The 15893-nt window shown below is 36.9% G+C and overlaps 2 protein-coding genes across 8 annotated transcripts in view; both read right to left on the reverse strand.

Moving 5' to 3' along the window:
- The window catches only part of FKBP5 (FKBP prolyl isomerase 5), a 1202894-nt gene that overhangs the window by 1169194 nt on the left and 17807 nt on the right, over positions 1–15893 (reverse strand). The gene's annotated exons all lie outside the window — the stretch shown is intronic.
- The window catches only part of RAB44 (RAB44, member RAS oncogene family), a 32635-nt gene continuing 18960 nt past the window's right edge, over positions 2219–15893 (reverse strand). For all 7 annotated transcript variants that reach the window (XM_070745219.1, XM_070745221.1, XM_070745215.1 and 4 more), the window contains 7 exons: positions 13761–13855; positions 11116–12251; positions 9535–9616; positions 7670–7784; positions 6492–6593; positions 5139–5215; positions 2219–3640 (listed from right to left, as the gene is read on the reverse strand). In XM_070745219.1, the coding sequence (XP_070601320.1) occupies positions 3553–3640; positions 5139–5215; positions 6492–6593; positions 7670–7784; positions 9535–9616; positions 11116–12251; positions 13761–13855 (1695 nt within the window). In that variant the 3' untranslated portion in view covers positions 2219–3552. The remainder of the gene's footprint in view (positions 3641–5138; positions 5216–6491; positions 6594–7669; positions 7785–9534; positions 9617–11115; positions 12252–13760; positions 13856–15893) is intronic.

Below are 15893 nucleotides of genomic sequence, written 5' to 3' on the forward strand. Positions count from 1 at the left end.
TTAGTAGCAAACAAAACAAAACGTTGTAAATTAATATCAAAATAAATTTGAGGGACATTCAAAAAGCTGATAACCAAAGGAGTCTACAGATAATCCTCAATTTGCAACAATTCATTTAGTGATTGCTTGAAGTTATGTCATTGAAAAAAAAGTGGCTTATGATGGTTTTTCACAGTTCTGATCCTTGTAGCATCCGTACTGTATGGTCACATGATCAAAATTTGGAGATTTGACAACATTTATGACAGTTGTAGTTTCCCGGAATCATGTGATCATTTTTTAGGACCTTCTGACAAGCAAAGTCAATGGGGAAGCTTGATTCACTTAACTATTTGTTTGTATGTTTGTTTGTTTGTTTGTTTGTTTGTTTGTTTGTTTGTTTAACAAGATTTGTATGCAATCCAACTCCAATGGACTCTGGGCAGCTAACAACACATAAAACAGTATAAAAGTTACAATATCAAAATAAAATATATAGATAATTAATAACCCTTCTAGTAACATTTATATATTCAAACATTCATGGTTCCAGGCCTGACAGAAAAGCCAGGTTTACAGAAAGCTGGTACGGTAGGGATAGTGCAGATCTCCGAGGGCAGTTGGTTCCAAAGGTTTTGAGCTGCCACAGAGAAGGCTCTTCCCTGTGGCACCACGAATCCATATTGTTTGGCAGACGGGACCTGGAGAAGGCCAACTCTGTGGGTCCTTATTGGCCACAGGGAAGTATGACATAGTAGGCAGTCCCGTAAATTGCAATGATTCACTTTAAAAATGTGGCAAAAGTCATTAAATGGGGGGAGGGGTTGTCACTTAACAACTGTTTCATGTAGTAATAGAAATGTTGGGCTGAATTGTGGTCCTACGTCAAGGACTGCCTGTATTTTTAATATCTCTTCTGCGCCCAAAGTTCTATAGAAAATATAGGCATCTCCTCAAGATTGGCCAATGTACACACCAATGTAGTTGTTTTTAATCCCAGGCAAAACTCTCCTAATTTGATCAAAATGTTTTAATTTACTGTTTTTCAATTGTTATGATTTTTTTAAATGAAAAATCTTTCAAGAATGTAACATAAATTATTTTGAAATTGTTTTATGTTGAAGATTTTGCAGCAATCAAAATCATTAGGTCCAATAGTGATGAATTTACCTAGGATTCTTACTCATGGCCAAGATCTCATTCCTGATAGTGGATCACAGGTAACATTCTGCTTTGCTTTTTGCCAATAACTGATGCCCACACTGACCAACTTTGCTACTCTCAAAAAAGCTTTTTTTTTTTTTTAAAAGTATCTGATTTAGTTGGTAATATTCCCTATGAAGTCCCAAAGGCTGTAAGCCAGGCTGGAAAACCGCCCCGAGTCTTCGGAGAGGGGCGGCATACAAATCTAAGTAATAAATAAATAAATAAAACAAACATTAACAATCATATAAAAAAGCAATGCGATCTATTTCCATACAATTGCAAGAAAATTACTATCTATCTATCTATCTATCTATCTATCTATCTATCTATCTATCTGGGGTGGGAGGTTATTATATTAATATAGCATTTAGCAATAGCATTTAGACTTATATACCACTTCATAGTGCTTTTACAGCCCTCTCTAAGCGGTTTACAGAATCAGCATATTTCCCCCAACAATCTGGATCCTCATTTTACCCACCTCGGAAGGATGGAAGGATGGGCCAACCCTGAGCTGGTGGTGAAATTTGAACTGCTGAACTACTGTTAGCAGTGTTAGCTGAATTAGCCTGCAGTGCTGCACTCTAACCACTGCGCCACCCCAGCTCTATTAATATATTATTTTATTAATTTATTATGTGATAATTCTCTTTTATTAGTTTTATTGTTTTATATATGAGGTTTTTATATTCTTTTAAGCCGCCTTGAGTCATCATAATGCGAACAGGCAGCAATACTTCGGAGAGGAGCGGCATACAAATCTAATAAATAATAATAATAACAATAATAATAATAATAGTAATTTCCTAAAATAAATAAATAAATGCCCAAGAGTTCCTAGGAAATAAGTGCAAAGCTTCACCTTAGAGCTTTGAATCCACCATTTATGGCTACATACTCAGGACACCAATGGCAGGGAACAAATTAAAACAAGTTAAAACACAATGGCAAGGGTAGAATAACTCTCTCTCCAGCCCCCTGCTCCCCCCCCCTTGCATGTCATTAAAATTCTATGGAGAGAACAAACTGGACTGTGTATTAGGAATAGAGTACTTTATTTTAAAGGTCTATGAACTGCAACTGTACATGGATATCATATACTTACAAATGAAATTGGTGCAGTATAAAAGAAATATTATACATTAGTGGCAGTGCAATGCCTGCATCCTTTATCGTTCTTATGCCAATATTTGTCAGCACAAGGATGTCATAAACAGAAGAATACACACCGTGATATGATATGCAGAACAGAATAATAAGCAACACATTAAAATCTTCTTTACCATCAGTTGGAAATCACAAAAGACCCACCAAATTGTATTAATAAGCCGAGGAAACTGTATTAGAGAGAGAAAGAGAGTGGGAAACTTAAATAAACACAACACATGCTGGTAGTTCTCAAACTTGGCAACTTTAAGATGGGTCGACTTCAATTCCCAGCATGCGGATTGAAAATTCTGGGAGTTCAAATCCACTCATCTTAAAGCTCCAAATCTGAAAATGCACTGTCATATGCTGAACTGAGCAAGGGATGAATATATTACCACAACCATTAAAAGCTCACTGCTGCAAGAAATTCAAGTAGTCAACATTTCCAGAATGATCCTTGTGGACTATTAGTTCTGTAGGATGCATATGAGGCCAGCCTTCCTATTACAAAGCATTTAGTAAGTTCAGGAGACACTTTGAGATATTTTTCTATATGAACAAAAACAGACAGATATAAACAGGGATGGGGTGGGAGACAATACAGCAAAAATTGTGAAATATTGTGGCTATACGAAGAATTATAAGTGGTTCCCTCATCCAATCTCAAAGTCCAATACTTCTTCCATTATTTTTTTTAAAACCAGTATTTGTTGTTGTTCTTGTTCCACCATCGAAAACATATGCGTAACTCACACCAGTATGAAATAAACATTTCCCCCCAAACACCGGCACTGTTTTCAATACAGTTTCTGAAGATGTCAGTCCCTACAGCAGAGCACAGATAATTGTCTCTTTGACGGGTGTATTTTAATGAGCGATCTAACTGACCTGTAGCATTATTATAGAAATCCCAAATCCTAAACGAGATCTATTGAATTAGATGGCTAGCTGCAGGGGAAATAGAGTTGATTTCATAATTGTTTGGCAAATTTCCAATGGAGAACAATTTGAGAATCTGTAGTGGAAAGAACAGGTCGGGGATACAGAGTAACAGAGTAACAGAGTAAATCTGTAAAGTGATGACCATCCTCAATTTTCATCTGAGTGGCAAAACCTCTGAAACTATACAAGTTGGATTCAATCCAGATTCAAAAGGGCAAACAATTTACACAGTCACACAGTGTTTGCGAAGATCAACAGTCATTAGTCTTTTCTACTTTATAAACAACAACTTCTCTTGTTTTTAAGTTCCACTGGCAAGTCTAGAGCCTTCTTTTTTAATTGGTCTTCCTGAATTTTCATCAACCTATTATAAATACAGAAACAAATAGTCTGTAGACTGTTTTGCATACTATATTTTCCAATATTTCTGAGACCATTTGAAGTCTCTTTCATCCTTAAACAAAAAGTATAAAGTACTGAAATTCACACACATTCTCCCCTTTAATAAAAATAGCCAAGCTTTAGTCAATCTTGACACTATGGGTATAACTGATGTCATTGTATTCCACAATGAATATTCAACAAATTTTTGGTAGAAGATATCCAGATTGGGCCCAATGGAAGGATCAAGCACATCATCAGTCCCTTCATGCCCACAAGAGATCTAAGTCCAGCCCACTTTGAATTCCATTGACTTTTATATACCACCAATTTGCCTTGAGTGTTAGTAGTTCATGTTAGTACTGTGTGCATAACTAGTTAGGTTTGGCAATATATAAACAAACTATCAATGTATGTTTAAATGAATTATAACACTATAGCTTTAAGAGTTAGTGTTGCAGATAGCCATAAGAGGGAGCCAGAAGCCTCTCTCTCTCTCTCTCTCTCTCTCTCTCTCTCTCTCTCTCTCTCTCTCTCTCTCTCTCATTACTCTCTGCTATTTCTGGTTTGTCTGTGTCACTATGCTGTAGAACTGTGTGTTTAAACGATAGTTTAATATATTTTGTAAGTAAGGCTTATAGTATTGTTTAATGTATTGAGAGAGGCTTATAATAACTCTTACCCTCAAAATGTCGTTACAGAACACTGCACACCAAGACAACTAGACACAAGAACAGTTTTTTTCCTGAACACCAGCATTCTACTAAACAAATAATTCCCTCAACACTGTCAAACATTTTACTAAGTCTGCACTTCTATTTCTACTAGTTTTTTCTTATCATTCCTATCTCCCATGTCCTCCCACCTAGGACTGTATGTTACTTGTTGCTTGTATCCTAAAATTTTTATTTATATTGATTGTTTCTTCATTGCTTATTTGACCCCTATGGCAATCATTAAGTGCTGTACCATATTTCTTGACAAATCTATATTTTCTTTTATGCACCAAGACAAATTCCTTGCGTGTCCAATCACACTTGGCCAATAAAGAATTCTATTCTATTCTAGTCTAGTCTAATATTGTATATGTATTGTGAGTATTGACTGATATAATTATGTATGACTAAGATTATTCTTGACTAAGCTATTTGTCAAAGTAAATAATATTTATATACCGTACTTAATGTATCTGGTTATCTGAATTACTATTTGTATCTCTGGGCTACCAGCTGGATATCTGCCACCTCCACGTTTCCTCAGTACATCCTTGGTAATTTAAGGGTTACTCTGCACACTCCTTACCACTTAACAGATTCTTGTAAAGAGTGTTAACACACAATAAACTTTGATTCATTCATTATTCCCTGATATTTTTGCCCTTGACAATTTCACTAATTCATTCACTGTGTAGGAAGATCTCTGCTGTTGTTGGTTTTTGAATAAGAAATGTATGAATTTTAAAGCTGGCACTAATTACTCACCTGACTAACTGTACTATGGATTCTGTGATATTGTAACCCGAAGCAGCACTGCATTCATAAAATGGAAGCCCATACACCTAGCACAAAAATATAAGAAACCGTGATAAGGAACCCATACTTTTTTTTTGAACTGATAGATTTTATACTTAATTATACCAAACTTGAATTCAACTTTCAGTCTTGCTATTTTATTTGGAAGATGCAATATATAACAGTGGACATTTGTCAAATGGTTCTATTCTTGTTTTATATGGTTTTAAGTAGAAAAACTGGATCCCCAAAAAAGGTCTTGTCATTGGCAAGTAATTTGATTGAAATGAACCACTTGCCAATGTCAATGAAATGCAGGTACTGTTGTGGTTAACTCTGGCCCAGCTCCTGCCCCAAGGAATGTGCAGGTGGATGTGGGGAAAACATCCACATGCCGCAGGCCTGTTTTGCTCCCAATGTAATCTGCCAACGAACCCTCCTCTGACCAAGGAAGCGTGAGTGATAGGGAAGAGGAGAGTTTGGCAGACAGCCCAGGAGAAGATCAATAATCTGTATCATCCTTGGATTCTGAACAAGAATTAATGACACACCCATGCATTCATAGAGTGATGCATAGGAGACAACAACTGAAGGATTATTACAAGAGAAAATGAGGCCACCTGTGGTTGGGTGGGGCTGCTGTAATTAATGCTACAGATAAAAAGAACAGCGTGCTGGTTTAGCCTTGTGGCCGTTTATCTGATTCATTGTTTCATCAAGATCGTGGTTTTTGTGCTGTTCGAGATTGTGTGTGGACTCTCTGGACTTTAGAATTGGACTCAATTTCCCAGTTATTGGGTGAGCAATTGGATTGCATTTAACCTGTGCTTTGTGTGTACCAGAAAATCCCTTTGACATTTAAAAAGGGAGGTGTTTCTGTTTTTCTGTTTATAAAAACTTTTGGGTTTTCCTTTTATCGTGTGGTGTGTGTCTTCCTGGAATAATTACCCTGTAATTACGGGCAGTTGAAACACGCCGGCAGAATAGGTACAAATCTCTATCCTCCTTTTTAGCTTTGGTAGCCTGTTTTAGTATGCCATCAATATAGCTTATACTACTAATTTGTTTCTATTTCCCCTGCAAAGGGTAAATCTTGGATAAGAGTTAGGGCCATGCTCAGCATTTGGACATTAATTTGTTATCATTAATTTAACATTTCATCATATAATTTATTAAATAATGTATTAATGTTTAGTTAAATTAAATTTAAATTAATATTTAAATTAATTAAATTAATGGCAAATGCTTCCAGATAGCATTAGTTTATTTTTACCATTAGTGGAAAAGTAATTAAAATGACAAGAGAAAAGCAGGGAGATGGACCTTGGCCAAGTATGTTCCATTCTCTACAGATACTCTCCGTTCCGCACTACAGTCTGTTTTGTTACCAAGCAGAAGGACGACAACTCCAGCTCCAGCTCCTTCCTATGAGGAAGCACAGAATTCTTCAGATATGAAATGAAATCAAAATGCTTTGTTAAACCTTTCAACAACAATACAAGAAAATCTATCTGGATTAGGTTTCTTAACCATTAAAAAACACAATATACTCATTTACTTGGCAATGTAAAATAAGCAAGGTCTACTTTTAATTGCCTAATTGTTTATAACATTTAAAACAACGGCGAGTTTACAAATAGTTGTTTTGACAATGGTTTATTGTACAATTGTCAATGTTTTGTTTCACAACCACATAAATCATAGACCATGCAAATCAAATCAAACCATTTCTATGAAGATTCTCAGTTGTGCAAGTCATGGTTGCCTCAAAGATGCTTTTTGAAAAGGCAACTGGATTTATTTACTTCTTAATTATGTATTTAGTTAGCTAGTTAGCTAGTTAGCTAGTTAGCTAGTTAGCTAGTTAGCTAGTTAGCTAGTTAGCTAGTTAGCTAGTTAGCTAGTTAGCTAGTTAGCTAGTTAGCTAGTTAGCTAGTTAGCTAGTTAGCTAGTTAGCTAGTTAGTTAGCTAGTTAGCTAGTTAGCTAGTTAGCTAGCTAGTTAGCTAGTTAGTTAGTTAGTTAGTTAGTTAGTTAGTCCAATGCACAATACATATTGAAGAGAATAGGCATGAAGTATTATATATAAAGAGAAGATATAAAAATAGAGGAGAAGATATATGAAGGAAGAAAAGATATATGATATATGAGAGAAGGAGAGAGTTCTCACGCAAGAAACGTCTTCAGTTCTGATTTAATCATTCAAATAAAGTCAGAACTGAAAAGGTTTATTGATTGACAAGGGAAACATTTTCCTCAAGGAAAAAAAACAAAATCCAGTTGCCTTTTCAAAAAGCACCTTTGAGCTACACAAATTTCAAAGTTCTGCTCCATGACTATTTTAATGTATTTATCAAAGCAATAAACACTATTTATTGTCAGAAGCAAACCAAGTAACCAGTATTTTTCTATTCAAATGGTTTCAAATTTCTAAGAATCATCCAAATCAAAATGTAAAAAACTGAGATTAAACAACAATGGAACATAGCTGTTTATTGTTTACCTGGACGCAGTTCAGCCAGTACCGTACATCTTTAAAACTGTATTCTGAGGTGATATCATACATCAAAACAACTCCATCAGCTTTTCGGAAAAACTGCTTGGTGACACTGTGGTATCTGTCAGGAAATATGGGTTATTTTTTCATAAATATGTGCATACTGTACATGCGTGTGTTCATACCATACATAATGATTTGTGTGTGTGATTGTGTATGATAAAAAAATTAAAATTTATCATACATTTTCTTTTCCATTTCTTGAAACCTAATTTACTTTAACAATTGTTATTGTTATTATATTGTTGTTGTATTGTATTGTTATTGTATTTTAAATAGAAGGAAAAATCTCTTTAGAGTTTATATGTTACATAGAAACATAGAAGATTGACGACAGAAAAAGACCTCATGGTCCATCTAGTCTGCCCTTATACTATTTCCTGTATTTTATCTTAGGATGGATATATGTTTATTCCAGGCATGTTTAAATTCAGTTGCTGTGGATTTACCAACCACGTCTGCTGGAAGTTTGTTCCAAGCATCTACTACTCTTTCAGTAAAATAATATTTTCTCACATTACTTCTAATCTTTCCCCCAACTAACCTCAGATTGTGCTTCCTTGTTCTTGTGTTCACTTTCCCATTGAAAACATGTTGCTTAATATATTTAATATGTTGTTATTGTTAGGAATAGATCAAAATGTTTGCCTAGTGGTAAAGATGCTTGCTTCCCATTCGGAAGGTTGAGGGGTCATTCCCTAGGTAGAGGCAGATATTTCTCTCCTAGGGCTCAAAGAAAAAATATCTACCGTACTGTGAACTCTGCATGGCATCCATCCAGTAAATGCTCAGCTCTACCCCAAATGAAGGGATTACAGGGTTGTAAAGGGGGGGGGGGGGTTTGCTGTTAGGAATATTGTATGCATATATGCACATACTATGACTATGACAGTGATGGCGAACCTTTTTTTCCTCGGGTGCCGAAAGAGTGTGGGTGCACGCTATCATGTATGCGCGAGTGCCCACACCCATAATTCAGTGCCTGGGGAGGGCAAAAACAACTCCCCCCACCCCTTGGAGGCCAGAAATAGCCTGTTTCCCAACTTCTGGTGGGCCCAGTAGGCTTATGTTTCACCCTTCCCAGACTCCAAAGGCTTGCCTGGAGCTGGGGGAGGGCAAAAATGCCCTCCCCCATCCCACTGGAGGCTCTCTGGAAGCCAAAAACACCCTCCAAGAACCTCTGTGCAAGCCAAAAATCAGCTGGCCAGCACATACATGCACGTTGGAGCTGAGCTAGGGCAACAGCTCGTGTGCCAGCAGATATGGTTTCGCGTGCCAGCTGTGGCACCCATCACTGGACTATGACATACAGTATCTTTTAAAGCATACAAAGCTACAAATTTCATAAACTGTACCAGAACTATGGGGAATCTAGAGCATGATACCATGGTCTTTCAAGACTGAACGATGCCAATGCAAAACCAGAACTATTTTAGGATAGATGGATAGATAATTTCTGAATCACAGAATCTAAGTATTCTGCTACATTGGCAAGGGCCTCATAAGTACTGTTCTGGAGACCTCACTTTAACGAAGATTCTTAAAAAGCAGAATAAGAGTACAAGAATTACCTGAAAGCCCTGAAACTAAATCTTATACAGGTAGTCCTGAACTTATGACAATAGAAACAATGGAGAATTTTGGTTGTTAAGCAAATCTATCACATGATCGGATCCAATTTTGCAACCATCTTTTACTGTGGTTATTAAGTAAACCAGTGTTTGTTAAGCAAATCACATAGTCATTAAGTCAATCACTCAGCCCTTAAGTGAATTGAGATTTTGCTTATTTTTTTGCAGCCTTTATACTACCTTTCTTGGCCAGCTGTGTCCCACAGACGCAAAGCAAAGCATTTGCTATCCAAAATCAGGTTTTTGATCCGATAGTCCATTCCTACAGAATACAATGCAATCATTTACAACAGGATTCAGGTCAAGCCTCAAACAAAACAAAAACCCTGAGGAATACAAGCAGGAATTTTACAGATAGGAATAGAATATTTATTAATTGGATTTATATGCTGCATTGATCAATCAGTGATTGATCTTCAATATATATACAGTGTTCCCTCGATTTTCGCGGGGGATGCGTTCCGAGACCGCCTGCAAAAGTTGAATTTCCGCAAAGTAGAGACGCGGAAGTAAATACACTATTTTTGGCTATGAACAGTATCACAAGCCTTCCCTTTACACTTTAAACCCCTAAATTGCAATTTCTCATTCCCTTAGCAACCATTTAGATTATTACTCACCATGTTTCTTTAGTAAAGTTTATTTTAAAAAATGTTTATTAAAGGTGGACGAAAGTTTGGTGATGACATATGATGTCATCGGCCGGGAAAAACCGTGATATAGGGGGGGAAACCGCAAAGTATTTTTTAATTAATATTTTTGAAAAACTGTGGTATAGACTTTTCGCGAAGTTCGAACCCGCGAAAATCGAGGGAACACTGTATATGCAAAATATATATTGAAGATCAATCATTTTGCAGCTGTTAATAAAATCAAAGTTTTACCTAGCATTGCTATTTGCAGGCAGAGAATGTCTTTGGATTGTCTTTCGTGTTAACTATACCATTAAAAAGAAAAGAAATGGAAACTTATGCAAAATCCTCCTAGGAGAAATGAGATAATGTAAAGAAGATACCCATCCTGCCTATGTTTTCTTTTAAAAGTGTGTACAGTTCAAATTAAAGCATGGTTGTGCAGTCGTATTATAATACAAGAAAGGGACAACATTAGATAAACAGAAGAACAAAATAATGTTTTTCATTATTTATCAGAATGCCTACTTAAGTAACAAAAGTGCCAGGACAAAAGGAATTCACTCTGCATTATTTATATAGCATATCCTGGCACTTACAGTAAAAGGGCCGTGTTGGTTTGAAGATGCCTCCACAAGTGAAATGCTACTGGTTTGCTCATGCCTGTCAGTCATAGGAGAGCCAGTTGCAAAGGGAGTGTGAGGCTCCGCCCACCTGCCCAGATGCCACCATTTGAGTTCTCTGCGCATGCACAAAGCCTTTCTGTTTTCCTTCAAGGTATTGAAGGAGTTGTTTAGCTCCATTTAGCTAAAATGTTTGTCTTTTCTCTTTTTAAAAAATCCTATTTTGTTATAGAATAGTTCCAGCTAAAAGTTATTTGCATCCTCTTGGGTTACGTTTGAATAACAACAAAAACAACTATTAGTATTATTATTGCCATTATTAATGTAATATTACATTAAAATGACACTTGCATTTATTGGTCATCTGAATTTCTGTAACCCAAATCTGATAGTGCTATTAAAAGAGGCTTAGACAAAACAAAATCAAAGAAACAAAAATCCGAAACCAGACTTTTCAAAAGAAAAAACCTATATATTTTCAAATGATTTTCAAGCACAATTCATACCTATCGTTGCAGTCACTTTTGCTGCAAAAGAATCATTTTGAAACTTGTTTAAAAAGGAAGTTTTGCCAACATTAGTGTCTCCTACAAATAGCACATTATAAAAGTGATCTGGATGAGAATACAGAATGGCCATGTCTTTAGAAGTTTCTTTAATCATTTGGCAATCACAAACTTCTGTTCTAACTCTGGTTTCTTCCTTAAATTCCGCACTGATCGCTTGGTTTTTCTTATACTCAGAGGGACCAATCCACCTTTCTTTTCTGCCTTCTGATGAGTACAGCTTTAGTCTTTCAGCAAATTCTGTGTCCATTCCTGGTCTAAACATATTCTGTAACTGACTGCTTGGATTATGCTCTGCAGGTAACTTGGGTAGAGCCACCTTGGGCATAAAATTCTCTGATGGCATCTTTTTCAGTAGAGGATGCTGAGTCTGAGACACCTTTCTTTCTGGGATTTTCATTTTTGCAGACTGGTTTGCCACACCTTCGTCAGTGGATAATTGTGGAACCTGAATGGTATCATTGTGTTCTAAAACTTTCTTCTTATGTTCAGCTTGGGTTTCCCCTTCTAAAAATTGAATCCCACTTTCAATGGGGCTTTTCTTGTAGTCACTGACCTGTATTGTCAAGTGCGAATAAACAAAAGGTTGAGTCACAGAAGCAAACCTTTCTCTCAGTGTGGGCTCTGTAGTTTTGGCTTCCTTTCTGATTTTAGAAAAAATAGCTCTCTTCATCTCAAGATCTCTACCTTGTACACAAAGTGGTACTTCTCTAAAATAACCTCCAGCTTCTGATATAGCCACTTCAGAAGTTCTATTTCGTACGGTTTTGTTTGTTGAGCATTCTTTTGTTGGAAACAGAGGCATTATATTTTGTTGAGAACTTTCATGATCCAAGGGCTCTTGTTGAAAACCAAAATCATCTATCCTTTCTTGATAATGGGATCCAGACATTTTGTTAAGTGTTGCAATAGCCTCATTCAACTCATTAAACAAAGAATTTGTATCTGAGGGCTCCTGTGGAAAGTATTGATCTTCATCTACAAAAGGCTCTATGAAAGGATCCTCTTCAGTAGAAATCACTCTTCTACCGGATTCGACATCAGCTTCCGTCATTGATGTCACATCATCAGATGTCCTGTCGCATCAATAACAATACAAAGAAAAAGAGTGAGCATTCCTAAGGACACAGATCGTAGTTCACTGAATTCTAGTGACACAAAAGTACCTACCAGGAATATGGGTATGCATGGTATGTTTGTGTGTATGTTTTCTTTTTAACAAGGGGTTCTTAGTGACTTTTAATTATTAGATTTGTTATATATTGTGTTATTATTGTTGTGAGCCGCCCCAAGTCTACGGAGAGGGGCGGCATACAAATCTAATAATAATAATAATAATAATAATAATAATAATAATAATAATAATAATAGGGTTCCTACATGCATTAAATATCCTTTAGCTTGTCCATTATTAATTAATTAAATATCCTTTAGCTTGTCCATTATTAATTAATTAAATATCCTTTTGCTTGTCCATTATTATTAAGAGCCGGTGTGGCGTAGTGGTTAGAGTGCAGCCCTGCAGGCTACTTCAGCTAACTGCTAGCTGTAGTTCAGCAGTTCAAATCTCACCACCAGCTCAAGGTTGACTCAGCCTTCCATCCTTCCGAGGTGGGTAAAATGAGGACCCAGATTTTGGGGGGCAATAATTGATTCACAATTCAAGGTGTTGGTTATTACCAGACTATCTTCGGAACTGTCTCCTGCCCTATAGAGACCAATAAGATCTCACAGGGTTGGCCTGCTCCAGGTCCCATCAGCTAAGCATGATGTTTTTTATTATTGTATTTTATTGTGTATTATATTGTTGTAAGCTGCCCTGATTTCTACGGGATTGGGCAGCATAGAACTCAAATAAATGTAATTCAATTCAATTCAATTGTGTAAACTATGCAGCAGTATATAAGTCTAAATGCTATTGCTATTATTAAATGAGTCCAGGTTCAACTCCATCTTGTCATAATGGTACAGGCAGTCCTTGTGTTACAAGGGCAATTGGGGCCAGAATTTCAATCATTAAGTGATGCGGCTGTTCTGTTCCATTCAGCTGCAAAGCACAATGTCACAAGGCCCCACCACTTAGCAATGGCAATCTCTGGCACATCGTTAAGAGTAGTTCCTAAGTCATTAATCAAGCACTGTCTTACAACTTTCTGCCTGTTTTTCAACAATCAAAATCAGTGGGGAAGCCTGTAGGAAGTTACAAGTCCCAGGGAGCTCAAAAGCAGGCCAGCGGACAGTTAAGTGGCTTCTGTCAGGTGGGAGAAGGAGCAAGGGGGTGGTATGAGTAGCAGGGGAGCATGGCACAAGAGGAGGGGTGTTTGGGGTGGCTGCTGATCGTTGGGAGAGGGTCCACAAGGGTCTGTTATAAAACATAGTCTGGGTAGCTGTTTCCTTTGTTCTTTAACACACGGATTAATGGATAATGGAGGCTCAGAATTCAAATTGGGTTTTAAGTTCTTGAATACATCTGTAATGTCTCTCTTGCTTTAGAAGTTCCTGGCCCCACCGGAACTGGAAACTATTCCTTTCCCTTCTGTTTTATCACCATATAAAATCTGTTATAGATGTGTTTTGACCCTTACTGTTGTATAGAGCTATCCATTTTATCTTCCTTCAGAATATATTCCATGTTCACCTCCTCTGGATGGAAGATCATCTCATCTAAATTCACAGGATCCTTAGAGAAGGAAGAAAGGCAAGAAGAAAAATATTTTAAAATTAATTCTGTATTATATTGGGGGGAATGCTAAATACTATTCAGTATGATCTACTGCTGTGACTTTCCCAATTTCTAAAGAAACAATTCTGCAGCTTTTTAAATTTTTGATGTGACAGGAACTGTTGTGGTTAGCTCTGGCCCAGCTCCTGCCCCAAGGACTGTGGATGTGGGGGAGACATCCACATGCTGCAGGCCTGTTTTGCCCCCAGTGGAATCTGATGATGAAGGCTCCTCTGACCAAGAAGACATGAGTGACAGGGAGAAGGAGAGTGTGGCAAACAGCTCAGGAGATCAATTATCTAGCTCCTCCTTGGATTCGGAACAAGAGTTAATGATACAGCCAGGCATGCGGAGAGCGATGCATAGGCAGCAACAATTGAGAGATTATTATCAAAGAAAATGAGGCCACCTGTGGTTGGGTGGGGCTGTGGTGATTAGTGAGGCTGCTATAAATAGCAGCCTGTGTGTTTGGCCATTGTAGAGGATTATCTGATCCTTGTGTTTCATGACTGCTTTACTGACTTTGACTTTTTGTGTGCTGATTTTCCCCCGCTTTGAAACTAAACCAGAGCAAAGTGTGTTTCACTTTGTGAAAGAAGAAGGACTGTGAATTGCCTCACAGCTGCAAGCTAAGTGTCACAGAACTGATAAGGGACTTGTACAAATTACCAGTTTGTTTGGAGACAAGTGTTCTTTGCTATACCAAAAGAGGGCTTGGTTTAAGTGAATTTTCATTATAAAGAACATTGTTTTGAATTTTCAAACATGTGTGTGTGTCTGAAATTTGTACCTGTGAATTTGTGGGAGAAGTCTACCAGAGAGCCCGACAGAACAGGAACCAATGGGGAACAAAGGCAAAAATGCACAGCTCAAGGACTTTAAGAGCACAGCAACAATATAATCTTTTATTGAATCAAAATGTTTCACATGCATTCCTTTCTCCAGCAAGTGAATCAATTTTTTAAACATTATCACTTATAAGAAAATAGCATAAAAGAAAATTATTTATTATCCAAGCTTTTTTATCAGAAGCAATTCCTATAAGGAAATACTTAAAGTCTTCAGGCGGACACTTCATTTCTCTGCAACATACTTTGGATTTGTTGAAGATTCTTCATTAAAGCTTAAAAATCACCCATGAAACTAGAAATAAGAATCATACTGTCAGGTTAAATTTACTAGCTGATGACTACATATGTATGGGAGTGAAAATCACTTTGGAAATAATAAATGAAATGATGAAGAATCCATGTGCGGAATTTCTAGAAAGTAGCACAGCAGTAGGGAAAATCAAGTAATATAAATACTTTTCGAACTTTATTATAACTTAAAATCTTTAAATTTTATTGATTACGGCTACCAAAGTTAGGCATAGTATAAGGTTAGATGTGTAGTTGTTTAAAGTACAGTTGTATTTAAAAAATAAGCAAAACAGCTAAACAACCTGATGAATTAATTGTAGTCCATGAAAGCTTATGGAAGAAATAAATGTGTTAATATTTAAACTTTTAAGAGCCCTTAAAGAGATATTGCTCTGGATGCTCCACTTAGATTGGAGTGGTTTTAATATGATTTTTTAAAAAATTGTTAGCTATTAAAAGACTTCAGAAGTCAGCAATGTGAGTATTGTATTGACAGTTCTGTGTTAGCAAATACTTCAAAAGAAAAGGATTTAGGGGTAATGATTTCTGACAGTCTCAAAATGGGTGAACAGTGCAGTCAGGCGGTAGGGAAAGCAAGTAGGATGCTTGGCTGCATAGCTTGAGGTATAACAAGCAGGAAGAGGGAGATTATGATCCCGCTATATAGAATGCTGGTGAGACCACATTTGGAATACTGTGTTCAGTTCTGGAGACCTCACCTACAAAAAGATATTGACAAAATTGAACGGGTCCAAAGACGGGCTACAAGAATGGTGGAAGGTCTTAAGCATAAAACGTATCAGGAAAGACTTAATGAACTCAATCTGTATAGTCTGGAGGACAGAAGGAAAAGG

This window comes from Erythrolamprus reginae, chromosome 3, assembly GCF_031021105.1.
Source record: "Erythrolamprus reginae isolate rEryReg1 chromosome 3, rEryReg1.hap1, whole genome shotgun sequence".
Classification (NCBI taxonomy): Eukaryota; Metazoa; Chordata; class Lepidosauria; order Squamata; family Dipsadidae; genus Erythrolamprus; species Erythrolamprus reginae.